The sequence below is a fragment of the Chelonus insularis genome, unplaced genomic scaffold (genome assembly GCF_013357705.1).
Source record: "Chelonus insularis isolate UGA/USDA-ARS -01 unplaced genomic scaffold, ASM1335770v1 contig_139_pilon, whole genome shotgun sequence".
NCBI lineage: Eukaryota > Metazoa > Arthropoda > Insecta > Hymenoptera > Braconidae > Chelonus > Chelonus insularis.
Window position 1 is genome coordinate 953,784 of NW_023276379.1, and position 16,213 is coordinate 969,996.

General features: G+C 31.3%; 5 protein-coding genes across 8 annotated transcripts; 3 read left to right on the forward strand and 2 right to left on the reverse strand.

Annotated features, from left to right (window-relative positions):
• Positions 1–171: 171 nt before the first annotated feature.
• On the forward strand, positions 172–4,583 carry LOC118074672 (myb-like protein X). The gene is made up of 3 exons (XM_035096086.1): positions 172–685; positions 764–839; positions 946–4,583. Exons 1-3 carry the CDS (start codon positions 492–494, stop codon positions 4,279–4,281), a joined length of 3,606 nt encoding a protein of 1,201 aa, XP_034951977.1. The 5' UTR covers positions 172–491; the 3' UTR covers positions 4,282–4,583.
• On the reverse strand, positions 4,284–6,639 carry LOC118074673 (SET domain-containing protein SmydA-8-like). The gene is made up of 7 exons (XM_035096087.1): positions 6,060–6,639; positions 5,583–5,951; positions 5,370–5,504; positions 5,035–5,221; positions 4,843–4,938; positions 4,669–4,760; positions 4,284–4,562 (listed from the first exon to the last, which is right to left on the reverse strand). Exons 1-7 carry the CDS (start codon positions 6,537–6,539, stop codon positions 4,440–4,442), a joined length of 1,482 nt encoding a protein of 493 aa, XP_034951978.1. The 5' UTR covers positions 6,540–6,639; the 3' UTR covers positions 4,284–4,439.
• A 1,044-nt stretch (positions 6,640–7,683) lies between these two features.
• eys (eyes shut) lies at positions 7,684–12,686 on the forward strand. The gene is made up of 12 exons (XM_035096325.1): positions 7,684–7,694; positions 8,106–8,237; positions 8,404–8,552; positions 8,623–8,733; positions 8,812–9,033; positions 9,251–10,338; positions 10,556–10,860; positions 10,964–11,326; positions 11,424–11,560; positions 11,639–12,061; positions 12,127–12,355; positions 12,429–12,686. The coding sequence occupies exons 1-12, from the start codon at positions 7,684–7,686 to the stop codon at positions 12,520–12,522; spliced, it is 3,264 nt and encodes a 1,087-aa protein (XP_034952216.1). The 3' UTR covers positions 12,523–12,686.
• On the reverse strand, positions 8,878–14,350 carry l(2)k14505 (ATP synthase mitochondrial F1 complex assembly factor 2 homolog l(2)k14505). 4 transcript variants are annotated; one of them, XM_035096229.1, is made up of 7 exons: positions 14,162–14,349; positions 13,756–13,949; positions 13,558–13,668; positions 13,306–13,486; positions 13,110–13,225; positions 12,646–12,819; positions 8,878–9,016 (listed from the first exon to the last, which is right to left on the reverse strand). In XM_035096229.1, exons 1-6 carry the CDS (start codon positions 14,217–14,219, stop codon positions 12,682–12,684), a joined length of 798 nt encoding a protein of 265 aa, XP_034952120.1. In that variant the 5' UTR covers positions 14,220–14,349; the 3' UTR covers positions 8,878–9,016; positions 12,646–12,681. The 4 variants fall into 4 exon arrangements, with proteins under 4 accessions (XP_034952120.1, XP_034952119.1, XP_034952118.1 ...); XM_035096228.1 differs by having other exon boundaries at positions 8,901–9,021; XM_035096227.1 differs by lacking the exon at positions 8,878–9,016 and adding an exon at positions 11,320–12,366 and having other exon boundaries at positions 14,162–14,346.
• Positions 14,351–14,567: 217 nt separating this feature from the next.
• LOC118074774 (HCLS1-associated protein X-1) lies at positions 14,568–16,027 on the forward strand. Its single transcript, XM_035096226.1, has 6 exons — positions 14,568–14,727; positions 14,832–14,924; positions 15,025–15,173; positions 15,260–15,392; positions 15,483–15,778; positions 15,885–16,027. The coding sequence occupies exons 1-6, from the start codon at positions 14,660–14,662 to the stop codon at positions 15,998–16,000; spliced, it is 855 nt and encodes a 284-aa protein (XP_034952117.1). The 5' UTR covers positions 14,568–14,659; the 3' UTR covers positions 16,001–16,027.
• Positions 16,028–16,213: the final 186 nt, after the last annotated feature.

Here is a 16,213-nt window from a genome sequence, read left to right on the forward strand (position 1 = left end):
TGAATTAAGAATTATACGCATTTTTCTAAAAGCTGTTTAAATATAAAAAGTAATTATTCATGAATATATTATTTTATAGATAGAATTTTTATCAATAAAAATCGTAATTCAATAAATGGTGTAAATTGTTGAAATCTTTAATAAAGCGGCATTATTCCACCAGATGGCGAATACATCGTATTAAGATGCCGCCTATAAATGCTATTTTTTTTAATAACCTCTGAATAGTTAGGCTATTTAGTAATATTCAGTGTGTGTATTATTTATACAGGTGTATTTTTACCAACTCTATCAATTCTATATTTTTTTAAGACATTTGTTTCATTATTTTTTTTTTCTTTTTTATTTTGGAGCCAAAAACTAAACTCACTAAATGAGAGAAAGTCATTGAATAACTCTCAGTTGAGATTAATCATATAAAATAGAAAGAGGATTCGGATCCGTAGTTATGTGCTTCCATTTTTTAAATATAATTGTTTTATGGTGATAATATGTCAAAATTAAGTATAAAGAAAATAACAGTTGACTCTACGAAATGTAATACAGACTCACGACGACCAAGTGTATTCGAAAGATTAGGAACCAAACCTGTATCTACGAGTAACACTACATCTACTCAGAATACTTCGGAGTATTGTCGAAACTGGGCTCTGAATGGCAATTGTTCGTACGGAAAAGCATGCAAGTGAGTTTTATTTTTTATTTATTAATAAATAAAGAGTTTTACAGTTAATCTTTAATACAACATTGATTTTTGTCACAGATATGCAAGCACTCATACATTAATTAGTCCTTCAAAAAGAGCAAAAAAGGATTCTTCAAATGCCAATGCATTAACAGTAAGTTTACTAATTATTTAATAATTAAACAGTATTGATGATGCATAATTATAAAAAATATTTTACATTTTGAGATAATTCAATTTAATTTCACTTTTTATTCTAGTCTAAAGAAGATCCATACAAGCGAGTCACATCTAAAATCGTTAAAAAACCATCTCATAGTCCAGACCTCAATTTAGAAGATTGGAACCAAACCGATTTGGAATACGAAGACGAAAAAGTACTAGAGAGACGCCGACAGCTATTACAACGAGAATTGGAGTTACAAATGAAGAAAGACAAGGAGGTACATGGAAAGGATAAACCAAAATATAAGAAGAAGGCTATGAGTTCTTCATCAAGCTCACGTAGTTCTAGTTCATCCAGTAGTAGTAGTAGTTCTTCAAGTGACGATTCTTCTTCAAGTTCTACATCAGACTCTCGTAAAAAGGTCAAGAAAATAAAAACTAAACGTCATCATAGTGCTTCTTCAGAGTATGAAGAAGATAAAGATAGGAAGAAAAAAATTAAACTTAAGAGATTGAATACCAAGAGTGACAAAGTGCCAGTTAAGAAGAAACGTAAAGTTGAAACTCCAACAAAGAAAGAAACGACAGCAAAAGTAGCAAAGAAGTCTACTTCAGTAACACGCAAGCATAATTCTGTAACAAGAACGAAGTCTCCAGCGTCATCAGTTGTTCATACTAGTAAAGTGAAAGAAAGAAATAGAAGTGAGTCACCAAAAGGAAGAACTAGAGATTGTGAAAAAGAAAAACATCATCGGAAAGGTCGTGATTCAGAGGAAAGTAGTTCTAAGGATGTTACTGTAAAAAATAAAAATGTAGAGAAGTCAAAAGAGTTAGAAAAACCGAAAAGAACTGTGGATGAAAAAATCAAAGTAGATGAGAAGGCAAAGGTTAAATCAAAAGAAAAAGAACGAAAATCACGAACTCCACCGATAGAAAGACCTAAGCATCAACCAATAAAAGAAACATCAACTAAAGTGAAGCGAAGTCGAACACCTGAAAAAATTAGGAAACGCGAAACAACTCCTATTCGTCATCAAGAAAAAATCTTTACCAATAAATCAAGGGAAACTGAGAAGAAAGACCGAGAAGTTCATAAACGAGAAAGGAGTAAAGAGCGAGATGAACCGAGAAAAAGTGATGCTAAGTCTAGAGTAAGCCAAGAAGAGAGTCAGAAGAAGAACTTAAGTAGAGATGGTGAAGAAAAAAACCATTTGAATGAACGAAACACTTCAAGAAATCGAGAACGTCGTGATAAAGATGTAGGGAAAGATGAGCGTCATACAAGACTTGCTCGTTCAGATCCAAGAGATAAAGAAAGAGATGAATCTGATCGTCCTAAAGATCGTCCACGAGAACGTGAAAGAGAAAAAGATTGCAAAACACGAGAACGTGAAATCCCGGTAGTTTCAGTGACAGTAAGTAACAGTAGCAGTGATAAAAATTCGAGATATATTCGAGAGAAGGACAGAGTGAAGGAGAGTATAATAAAAGATGAAAAAAATAATTCAAGAGATCGGAGAAGTGATCGCGAAAGAGAAGCCAGGGGTTCAGAATTAAAAATATCCGATAGGGACAAAAGTTCCCAGCGGTTTGAAAGCAAATACGATAGGAATATGGAAAAATCTCCGATTAAAGGCGTTGATAGAGAGCGGATTGACCGATTTCCAAGAGAAAGATCTGTAGAAAGGTCAGAAAAAAGCGTGACAAGAGAACATTTATCTGAGAGAGAGCCTATTTATGAGCGTAATAGACATAGGAGAATTAATACAAGATATGAAAAAGGACATTCATCAGTAGAACATGATAGGAAAGATATTCCACCAAGTACAAAAATCGAACGCTTACCTGAACGGCGTGAAAGTCCGAGAAGAAGTATGGAAATTGATCGAAACTTTGATCGAGGATATTCTCGAGTTCCTTCTGATCACTGGGACCAAAGTGAGGAATCTTCAAATCGGGTGGATTATCATTCACATGAAGAAGAACGAAGAAAGCCTATAGAATCGAGAAAATTCAGTAGTCCTTTCAATGAACGACGAAATAGAGAAGAAAGACCGTCTTCGAGGTATGTCGTATCTGACAGGTCTTTTGATGAGCATCACTCACTTTATGGAAATGAAAAAATACGACCTGGTGCCATTAGAGATGAAAGTAGTAATGATAACTGGGACGTTCACCATGATGTAGATCATGGAAGCAGAGATCGTGTCTATCCTCCTGAATGGGAGGATCGGGAGTGGAGATCACGACAAATGTGGGACAGGGAGAGTCTTCCCAGATCTGAAGCTCATGACGATGAGTGGTCACAAAGATATGATAGTCCCATGTCAGATTGGAAGGTCAATGAACCAAGAAAATGGGAAAATCAAGGCCTTCATGTACGTGGTGGATATCGCAATGAAAGAATCAAAGATCTAGAAATTAATGAAAACCTTCATGGAAAGAGACGTGCGCCTTATAATACTCCAGACATGAGAGATGAATGTGGAAGTCATGGATCAAAGCAGAGTTCACTTCATGGAAGCATGAAAGAAGAACCGATTAACAAAAAATTAATGGAATTAGCTGAAGGAAGACCCAGGAGAAGCAGAGAAAAATCTGCAGACAGTTTTCAAAAGAAGTTTGTTGCTAAAGATAAGCCTGTTGAAGTTAAAGAACCAGTTGTTGAAGTTAAACGACCTTGTCTTGAAGAATCGATTCAAGCCAGGCATACTGAGAGTGATCTGAGTGATATTAGTGATGACCCTGACGATATCCTCGACATGGAGGATGAAGAATCGGATCTCAAAGATCAGAAAAAACCCGTTGAACCAGAGAATGAAAACACCAAGACTGTATCTGAAGAAGTTATTCATCATCCCGAAAAAGAAACAGAAAAAGTCGCTGAAGAGCCTCAAGTATTCAGGAAAGAGAAAGAAGAGCATGAAGTTATGGATGAAGATAATATGGAAACAATGGACTTTGAAGAAATTTCTGATGGAGAGTTGGAGGAAGATATTAAAACTAGTGGAAAAGGACTAGGTGATGCTCTTGGAGTTGATTGGGAAAGTCTTGTGAAAGAATCCCAACCGCGGAAACCTGTTGCAAATCATGATTTAGCTCAGAGTCGATGGCAGTGTAAAGCTATCTTTCAACGTATTGGTATTTCTGTAAAATATGCTGGAACTGAATTTGTCGATAAACTAAAAAAGAAATATGAATTAGATAATAAAGAGGACTTTCTTCTTAGTGATGTGGCCATGATGCACACAGCGTTATATAGGGAAAAAATGAACTTAAATAGTAATTCTATTTGCAATGTAGTTGCCAGTGATGATAGCTTGTATAGAATGAATAATGACATTGAAAAATATCAAGAAGAAGATGATGAAGTTCTTAAACCTGTTACTAGTTTATTTGAAGAAGCAAAAATTTTATTGCAGCAGAAATGAAAAATTTTTAAGTAATTTTTATTTTATTTCTATTTTTCGTGACTTCAGGAATGATATTGGGTTTTCATTGTTCAATTGAGGATACATGGACTCACGAAAGCGTGAATAAAATATAGAAAACTTGATTATACAACGTAATGGACGTGTTTGATCAATAATCACGCATTCGTGCGTGGTAAAGATAAAATATTTAGAGTTTTGAGATCATTAGGTGCTGCTATATCATCTTGTAAAATTTCTGTGGCTTTCTGGGCGATTTCCAGTAAGTTTTGAGCCATATCCTGATGAAAAAAAATTTAATAGGACGTTAATGAATATTTTAAAAAATTTGTATGTGAAAATAATACAATTGTAATAATTAAATAAATATATGTACATAGTACTCACATTAACTTGCAAATTTTCATCATCATTATTATCAAGTGCAGTTCTCGAGAATAATTCTCTCTTTGTACAGAATAATTCATTTAAAATTAATCCTAATAATTAAAAATATTTGAAAAAAATTAATTATTAAATATAATAAAATAATTTTAAAATATTTATATTCTATTTTTGTACCTTTTTTTTGACAATCTCCACAACCTAATGTATCTAGAGTTTGTATTAAATCAGTGCAATATTTTTCCTTGAACTCGAGTTCTTTATCAGACAAATCTAGATATAATTGAAAATTATTATTTGAAAGTAGCAATGACAATAAATTGGTTATGAATAATTGATTACTGATAATAAAAAACTATAATCACCAACTTTTCCATTCTAGTCCTTCAATTCTTCCAAAGAAGGAAATAATACGGAATTTCATATCCAGCATAAAATAGTTAGTATCTGGAACAAGAGTTTTTAGCTCGCCTTCAATAAACTTTAACATTTTCCTTGGTGATTCCGTAACCATTCCATTTACGATAGACATTATTCCAGACCAAATCGATTCAACCTGACAATAAATACTCCATTAAATTATTTATTAACTCTGGGGCAATTAGTTTGTTCCTGTTATTTTAATCTTCACAACTCGAATCTATTAATTAAATTTTTTGTCGATCCTTTTATAGTTAATTAATGATCATAGGAATATATTTTACCTGTCGACTGGATACTTTATTATTACATTGACGACATATCCATGATGATTTTTGATTTAGAGGATTCTCAGGCAATATTATTCCATAACATTCTAAATTAGCACATCTTAGTGCACTTATATTGCTTCCAAATTCCTATGAGAATTATTTATTTGTTATTAAAATAATTTAAAAAAATATAAAATTAAGGTGAAAAATTAGCAAAGAGTTTACCGTAGGATCAGAGCACCTATAGCAATTACATTCAAAATGTTTCGACATAATCAAATATTTTCTTCTCAAATGAGTACTCCAAAGTAAGTCGGTATAGGTCATGGTAAGTTCTTCCCCTTCATCAATTGGTACTACTGCTCGAGTAATCATAAGTCCATCTGCATTGAAATAATGTCGAGTATTCGGTACACAATCATGATTTTGTAAAGCTCCCAAGGGATAAAGTGCTCGAAGACTAATTGAAATTTCATTGTCAATTACTCGAACTGTTTCAAAAGCATTCGTATCGAATGCTCGACATACTCGAAGCATAAAATTTTTATCTTCTTCATCAATCGGTTGTGAAATATTTTTTTCTAATAATTCCAACTAAACATTGATAAAATAAATTAAGTTATTTTTTAATTGATCTCTGTTTAATTGATTGAAAAATTATAAATTGATAAAAAAATTGTGGGAAGAAAAATTTAAAAATACCTCACGACCATGTAGGGTTCCTTCATGACACTCTAGAGCATTAACAACTTCTCGTTGACTTTCAGACAATGTAAGAGATCGTATTGGCACCACTGCTTGAAGAAGATCCATAGACCACATGCTCCCACATATTGGTTTCCACTTCTGTAAATATTTACATTCAGCTTCTGAGTGATTTTTGGAATTTTCACACTTGTCTGAACAGATTGGAAGACCACATCCTTTGTCGCATGGGAAAAGAGTACACCCAGATTTATAACAATTGATACACATCGGTAGATATTTTTTATAGCATCTTGGACCAGTTATCAAAGCTTTATCTATAAAAATAATTTCTCCTTTTTGAATATCACGGGTAGCAAATAATCCTCGACCACCTAACTTAGAATATCCAACAGTCCAAGCCTGATCATTTGTTAACAATCCTTGCTCATTTAAATGTTGCTGAAGAAGCTTTTCAGTTAACTCTCGCTTCAACATATTTATTATTCAAATGATAATAGATAGTTAAACTTAAGAAGCTTTAACTCAAGTGGTTTATTCTAGTATCTACTTGTGTCTTGATACTGCTAATGTATAATAAGTCTACTCCAATGAATAATGGTCTAAAATAGAGTAGGGTACGAGATCTTAAAACAGAACTCGCTCACCTTTTCCTATGTGAATGTCTTTATTTTTAGAAACATTTATTACCCTTTTTTTTTGTTGTTATCTAGTAATTACATTAAATAACAAAGAATATTTGTTCTTAATAAATAAACTGCAAGCTAAAAGTTGCTGATGATTTAGAGAAAATATATAAATTCATATTCAGAAAAAAATGAACCAAGAAAAAAAAATGTAAAGTTTTCAAATAAATAAGTCTAAAGGTAAATTGTTACTTGTTATTTGTTGCATCAATTAGTTATTTTAAGTTGAAAAACTAATTTTTATAATTATGAATTTCTGAAATTATTCCAAATAAATTGTTGACTAAGTTGGCGCCATGATGACATGTATTCAACGTAAGCAGTCATAATATTTCATGACAATAGCACGTGAGAAAATATATCATTACATGTATTGAAATCCAAATTTATTTATAAACTAAAATATTTCAACTTTGGTAGTTTAATTTTATCTTGGCACAGGATGATTCCATATAAATAACTTAAAATAATAATAACAAAAAGGAAGATGTGATGAAGTAAAATTAACTTCTTCCTGATGATCATAATCCAATGTTAAATAAATAAACCTTCCAATTATTTCATTAGCTTCATATGTATCTTCATATGTATTATTACTCATTATTATATATGTAAAATATTAAGTAAATTGATCCCATGATGTATTTTCTCATCATCAATTATTTATCTTTAAGTAACATTATCCGGAACGAGCAAATACATTTTTAATACAGTGGTCATTAAAAAACAATTTTTAATTAAATTGATTTTTATTGAATAATACCTTCTTCACGCAAGCGTATAAATACAGTAATACTAATGCTGATATAATTCTATGATTTGTTATTTACAAGTCACCATGGATACCGGGTGTTTAAAGGCACCCGGAAGAATAGACCACCAACGAATTTATCTAGTTCCAAGTTATTTTACTTTTTAGGTTTACATAGAAAAACATGGCGATAAGGTAAATGACAGAAAATAAAATGTTAACTCATTCATGTGTGGTAGCTTGCAAGTAGACTTTTCAACTTAAAGTAATAAAAAAAAACACAACTGTTTTTCCACAAGTGGACATAATTTTTCTCTTCAAATGTCATTGATCCCATGTGAACGTACTAATCTTCACAAGTCTTTACACTGAGCGTTATCCGGCACTTTAATCACATTAAATAAAATACTGCATGCAAATATATGTATTTATCTACCTTGTTATAATTTAAAAACAATGTTAAATATAATTAAAATTTATTATTCCTGTAATACATCTTGTAAACTACTGCCATCATACCATTTTTATGGTTATAAAATATTTGTTGTGAATAAAAAAGACATTTATTAATCAACACCTGTGTAATTTGTAATTTTTATTCAACAGGTTTCGATTATTTAGCATTTTACCATTACAGTTGAGGATTGTTGTCTTCATTTGTTTTATCAATTCATGCTTTAGTTTGAATTGTACTAATGACCCATGTATGTATGGGATCTGCTTAGATAATGCTAATAGGTAAGAAATTATCATTAATCGATAATCGATTTTGTTTAACCAATCGATTGCATTTTATTTACGAAATAATTTGACATAAATTGAGGTTTTAAAAAAATTTTTATTAATTATTATTGTTTTTTTTTTTAATATCAAGCAATATTTATTCAATTACTGGACAAAATATTTCATACTCATGTTATTGCATTGATGGTTACACCGGAATTAATTGTGAAATTAATTTCGACGACTGTTGGTCAACCCCTTGTCTAAATGGTGGAACATGTAATGATGCAGTTGCAGCATATAATTGTACTTGTCCTGACGACTACATTGGTAAAAATTTTATAACTGTACTTTTCTTTTTTAATTAAACATCATTTATTTTTAATTAATTTTTTTATAGGAACTAATTGCGAACAAAAATACAGTGAGTGTATGAACCAACCGTGTCTTAATAATGGTACTTGTATTGATTATAATGGCTTTACTTGTCAATGTCAAGAAGGATACTCAGGTATGCTAATTTATTTAATGATATTAATTACATCAAAAATTGAAATATAAATATTCATTTAATCTTCGGAATTTTAAGGAGAATATTGTGAAATTGATATATCAGTTTGCAATACCACAATTTGTAAAAATGGGGGTGAGTGTATTGATGGGCCTGGATACTCGTATTCATGCCAGTGTCGTGAAGGATGGACTGGTGAGCTTTGTGAAGTCGACGTTGATGAATGTCTCAGTTCTCCATGCGAGAATGGTGGACTTTGTTTGAATATTCCAGGAACTTACACCTGTGCTTGTTTGTTTGGTAAGAAAATCAATAAATAAATTAGTTTTAAATTCACAATGAAAAATAGAAGAATATTTCTAGATCTATTTAAAAAATACTTGTTCAATCAACTATTTATTAAATGAAAAATAATCAATGAACCTAAATAAATGGTCGATTTAATAATTATTAATAATTCATCAAAGTAAGATTCTTTTTATAACAATTAATTATCGATATTGTTTTTGTTGAATAGGTTTTACTGGGAAAAATTGCGATAAAGTGATAGTTGCTTGTGAACAAAACCCTTGTGCAAATGATGCTATGTGTCTTTTAGAAGACGAGCAGCCAACCTGTTATTGTGTCCCAGATTATCATGGTCAATTGTGTGAGCTGCGTTACAATGATTGCGAATCAAAATTTGCTCATTGTGAGAATGGTGGAACATGTATTGATGGTATTAATAGCTTTACGTGCTCTTGTCCTCCAGCTTTCACTGGAGAAACGTGTTCAGATCACATTCCAACTTCAGCCACTGAAGTTGACACCATTGATATATCAAAACCAGGTCTGCTTACTACCACTACAACATCGAGTTCCCATTATTATACACCGGTTGATGGTTATGATTATTTCACGCCAACAACTCTGCGACACCTGGATGAAGCAACTAAGTTTCCAAGTACTTATGAGACAACGTTTTTTGCTGCTTCTACGAGCGGTGATGGATTGAGTGTTGACAGTGAGACTGAAAGTCCTACTGTTATTGATAACAATGAAACATACTCTACCTCTCCAGTAGCTACGTCTAGCTCTAAAGATTCTTCATCATCATATGAAGATACTACTGCCTTTGAGACTACAACTGTCTTCCAAATTTATGAAACCAAATCAACGGAGCCAATTACAAAAATTTTTTCTACTACTCAATCTTTCGAAACCATTTTCACATCTATCAAAACACCTGTTGTGTCATCTAATGAGACTGAAGTATCAGCAAATTTTACAACCACAATCCCACTGACTTGGTCAGCGCCAATAGAAAACACTACATCCTTAAAAACAACCTCTGGAGTTGTTAGTACTGATGACGGAAGAACTTCGAGATATTATACATCAACAGCTCCTTCGACTATCAAGAAAATTAATGATACTCGAATGCCTTTGACTTCTCCGTTAAGTTTGACGACTGATGCCGATGTTATTACCGTTTTAAGTGATGTTACCAGTGATGAACCTCATTTGTTAACTTCAACGACTGTTGGATATTCTGTTAGTCAGAAGGATGATGATGAACGCTCTACCGTTTCTTCTACACCTTGCCCACTTAATGATACAACTCACGTGTGTATAAATATTTTCTGACGATAATTTTAGCTCATTAGTCAGGTAATTGTTTTTTAGGGTAATTTTTCCATTACTTCTATATGGTAATTTAATATAAACTTTAATGATCATCAAATGAGATCTAGGAGTATATATATCAGTTGACTTATTTTAAACTTAAACTAATGAATGAAAAGATCTTTTAAATAATCGATGCTTTATTTTTTATTAATAGTGCTGTAATACACCAGAATGCAAACAATCTGCTGCTATCACAAATGCTGCATTCAATGGAAAATCCTATATACGTCAGCAAGTAAATATTGATGAGAATGGTTTATTAAAAATTTATCTCCGGGTTAAAACAAAGTCTAAAAGTGGTATCATCATGCACGCATTTTTCGATGAGGAGAGATATGTTTTATTATATATGGAATTAGGTCAGCTGAAGTTTCAATTTTCTTGCGGACTTCAGACAATGTTACTTGGAGAAATTGATACTCCAATTAATAATGGACGTGATGTAGACATAGAAATGAGGTAATAATAATAATTAAATCCGGATTAAATTCAATGACTAGATTAACTACAAGATAAAGAGAAAGTATAAAATTTCATCTTACATTTCTATAAAAAAATCTAGATTTAGATACTTAGCGGAAAATGAAGTTGGAAAATGTGCTGCTAAACTTTTTGTTAACGATTCAATGGCTATGAGTGGTGAGCAGATGCTTTCAGCTCATGAAGCAATGCCTAGACACGTTCGCTTACATCTTGGCGGAATTCCTCAGGCATTTTCACATTACTTTCCTCGAATTGGCCTAGGATTTATTGGATGTATGAGTTTAATGAAAGTGAATGATGTTAAAAGACATTTCATCCTCGATTCTACTGAGACCTTTCAAGTTGAAGAATGCACATCATTTTTATGTTTACTTAACCCATGCAGGAATTTTGGTTCTTGTCATGACATTAATGGCCAAATTCACTGCAGATGTATCACTGGGTAAATAGCATTTATTCATTAGCTCTTAAATTCGTTACATTATTAAATCTATATAACCTATTAATCACTTAGTGATACATTTTAATCGATGACATAGGTATACTGGAGAATTTTGTGAAAGAACAGTTTGCGATGATAATCCTTGTTATCTTGGATCTACATGCATTACATCACCAGGTACTGGATTCATTTGTGTCTGTCCTCTAGGAATGCACGGTCTTCGTTGTGAAGAAGGTATATATTGATGAATTTTCTTCATGAAATATAATTTAAATATTGATGAATTAATTATTTTAAAATTTATTTTGTCAGAATCTACCATAGTTCAGCCGTCATTTTCAGTATTTATCCCCGGGTTTTCATCATATGTAGCTTATGGTATTAACGCAGCAATCAAAGATTACATGGAATTGAAGATGCGTATTATCCCTCATTCTATTGACCAGATATCTCTGATAGCTTATATGGGTCAAAGTGGATCATCCAAAGAGATTCCTGATCACTTTTCCGTGACTTACGTCAAAGGATATATCATGCTTACATGGGATCTGGGCTCAGGCGTTCGGAGGATATTTACTAAACGCCCTTTATCAACAAGAGCACACAAACCTCATACTTTGCATATAGGTAGACGTGGTAGAGATGCTTGGTTGTTTGTCGATGGCATCGGTAATGTTACAGGCCAAGCTGCTGGTACGATGACACAATTGGATGTATCTCCATTGCTTTACATAGGTAAATTGGTGGTTTAATTTAAAAAAAAAAATTTAATTTTAATCGTCTGTTTTATTAAACTTTAGGAGGCCATAAATCGAAAAACTTTGAAGCATTACCACATGATTTACCACTTCACACTGGTTTCACGGGTTGTATATATGATATTGAAGTACATACAGAGAAAGGAGTGATTCCAGTATCAAAATCTAGCCCTGCTAGTGGTCGTGGAGTTGGAGAATGTCATCGAAATGAATGTACACATAACACATGTAAAAATGGAGCAGTTTGTTTAAATCACGGTCCTACTTACAGGTAAATTTAATCTTAAAGAAAAGAAAAAAAGAAAATGTCTGAAAATGTACTTAATTAATTAAATAATTTTTAGTTGTATTTGTATGAAAGAATGGCGAGGACCAGAATGTTCTATTCCAGCGATAACATGTTCTTCAGATTCACAGTGCCAGTTAACCAATATATAACGTTCAAAAGAATATACTATAATTGAATTTATATAATAAAAATGGGAGTAGTGCAATTCGTTTGATGGAATAGAAAGAAGTGAAATTTAAGAAGTTATATTGTAATTAAAATTGATTACTTACAAAGATCATTATTTATTATGTTGATATTATCTATGTCTATGTATTGTCCAACTTGGGTTTAGTAGTGACTAATGTTGAGTTGCAGTAAATAAATAATGCAGCGGCTGCCACTCGACTTTGTAAATCTTGTTTGTTTAGCTCATGAGACCACTCCACATTGCCCCAATGTGAAATCTGTGGAGTAGAAAAAATATTAATGGAATAAGATTTAGAATTGTTTTTTTGTAATTAAAATTTTTTGTATTGTAAATGAATGTTGACATTTTTTATATTTATTTAAAATGTTTGAAGATTTTTAATAAAACAGTAGTATTAAAAAAACAATTCATCATGGAATTATTTTGTCAATACTAAGCTTCCATTTCTGAAGTCAAAATTAAACGATACTCTGATGATCGCAGACTGACGTTGAAGGGTTGATAAATAGGGTTAATTAATGTTAATAAAATAATATATTATCTTACTTGGAATTCTTCTTCTAATCTTGAGAGGCTAACTGCTTGTTCGACATTGAGATATCGATCACAAACCGCTAACATCAGAATGACTGATTTTAAAACATCTACTCCATACATGAATCCTAAAATTCAACGTTTACTAAGAAAATTGAAATTTATGTTTATAATCGGTGATTTTATTGTGGAAAAAATTTTTATTTACCTTGGAGGGCTGCTGAATCGAAGGACGAAATATGCCGTATTAAAATATCTTTTGTATTTGCAGGTATTATGGGTGGACTGATACTTTTTGTTTTAATTATATCAACTTGATATCTATCACAAAACCATTGAATAATTGGGTCCCATCTTTGTACTTGGAGTTTATATAATTCCTCACTTTCCTAAATTGTAATAAATAGTCATAATTAATAAATAATAATAAAAGAAAAACAATGAATAACTTGTAACTCACATCTGATTGAAATAATATTGTATCAGTTTCTAGACAGTTAATAATATAGTTAACGATATCAATTTTATTGAGGTGCTGAGGATTATCCAAAAATGTACTGCATAAAGCCGTCTGTAATAAAAAAATATTTTCTGTTAATCAATTATGCAAAAGTAGTAAAATTGAAATTTACAAAAAATGTAATTGCTGTCGAATTACTAAATGCATGTTACTCCGATTGATGGTATCTTCTTGACTGTCCCATTCCAATGCAACTGCTAATGCTAATGGTCTACTAGATACTTCAAATACTCTACCCTTTGGTGTCTTCAGTTTCCTTTGGTCCAAAGTAATCTCATATTTATCTCCACTTTGTATAATATTTGTCTTTCGATAAAATCTTTTGACAGTAGCTGAAAATTTAGTTTAATTAATATTTTCATGAATAACATCAAGTTTTATCAATTAAAATTAAATTTTTACTTTGTAATATAATTATTTATCCAGTTTTTATTTATTTTTGATAAATCTTTTCTAAAATGTTTACAATAATGTCATTTGAACTTCTTTTTATAGGTTAACCAAATGAAAATAGTGTTAAACAAAATTATTGTAAAATAATCACCCATATTTCTTGCGATGATCACCTTAGGTATAAATTTATGATAAAAACTACGAAACATTTCGATTAATTTATCGTGAATTCCACGCTGATCGAAATTTTGCAAGTGCAAATAATTATGAACTGTTTCACTGACTGCTTCGCGCCATATTTTAAAAATAAATCATTTTCGATCGTAGCACGATAATGAAATTTCGAAAAATATCAAATTCAGCAAAAACATAAAATTTTTATTTCTAAAAATAAAATAATTAAAGAACAATTTTATCAAGCTTTTCGTAAATATTTGAATAGATGTAACAACTAGTTTGTGTTGTTGGTGGACAGCATTTTCTTGAAATCAAAATTACCGCTCAAAAAATAAAATATGGAGTTCTTCCTATTCAGCCAATAGAATTGAGATATGAACAAAGAAGACGAAAATTCGAGAGCTATATATTTACACGTTTGCACGTACATGACATAATCTTTGTGACATTTTCATAATATTTTCCATGCAGAATGCCATTTTTCCGAGATTTCTTCCACAATTTGTTCGGCAGTGGTGCGAACGACCCAAAAAATCAAAGGTAATCACTTAATCTTCTCCTAATAATATTTTATGTATAAAATCATTGGCTCCACATTTTTTGCGCTTCAACTTTTTACCAACGAATTGTTGTTTACTTTCTAGATCGGATGAATTTCCACCTTATAGAGATCGATTTAGAAATCCTATTTGGCAAAATGATGAAGAAGATGATGATGAATATGATAATGACGGCAGGTATTCTCCTATATATTTGAATAACTAACTTTAATTAACCTAAATTTAATCGCTAGAAATGACGCAAACATTTCTCAAATCATAACATTTTTTATTCTAGACATTTTGGTCCCAGACAAGGATTTCACTTCAAAATTTTCACAAATCCTTTTGAAATGACTCAGTATTTCGAATCTCAAATGGACAGTATGATGAAAGATTTCTTTAATTTTGGATTCAACCAGGGACCAGGAATGATTCCATTCGATGGTATACTCATTGACCTTGAGTATTCTTAGACACAAATAAATTGATATTATATTTCATTATATTAATGATTTCTTCGATTTTTATAGACCAAAATCTACCTCAATTAATGCCACCACCAGAACGTCAACATAAAAGTTTGAGAGAAGAATTTCTGAAGCCGGGTTATGATTATTCGTCCTCCAATCCTGAAGAAAAAGTTGATATAGATTTAGACGGAAAGTATGAATTGAGTTTTTTAATTTAAGTGCTAAAATTTGGAATATGTAAATAGATTGTATTCATATTGAATCACATTTAAATTGCTCTTAGGATATCTGCTCAAGATTTCTCCAAGATTTGGAAGGATCCTAATTCTTCAGAAAATATGCAGCTTGACGTTCCACAAAATAAGTTTAACTTCCATTCTTTTGGTCAATCAATTGTTTCTCAAACAGTAAGACGTCCAGATGGCTCAATTGAGGAAAAGAAAACCGTTACTGATAGTCAAGGAAATGCAGAGACTACAGTCAGACGTAAAATTGGAGATAAAATTTATACAGTTATTACTAAGAGAGATAAAGATGGTGTAGAAAGAAAGACAGAAGAGTTTCAAAATATAGATGAACGTAAGAGCTAAAACTTTTAGTTGAAATTCACTTATATTGAAATCAAACTTTGTTTATTCTATTTTTATTGTTCCGTAAGATTTAAAAATAAACCGCATTTTTTCAGATGAAGTCCAAAATTTTGAGAACAATTGGAAACCTGTTGAGCCAGCGCCAATTCAACCAGGTATTTTATCTGATTTCCCTTGGCAGAAATTTGTTGGATTCAACCCTAAATTGTAGAGATTAAAAAATTATTTAGAAGAAAAAGATTCAAGTAGTTATTGATACCTTAAATTTTTCAAAAAAAAAAGGTCCATTAATATTTATGCTATTTACATTTAGATAGTCAACGTACTTTATGTATCTGAATATTGATAGATTTGGGATATAAGTTAAGTTATGTATATATTCTCTGTATAAATATATTAATAAATTTTTCTGAGTCATTTCAAT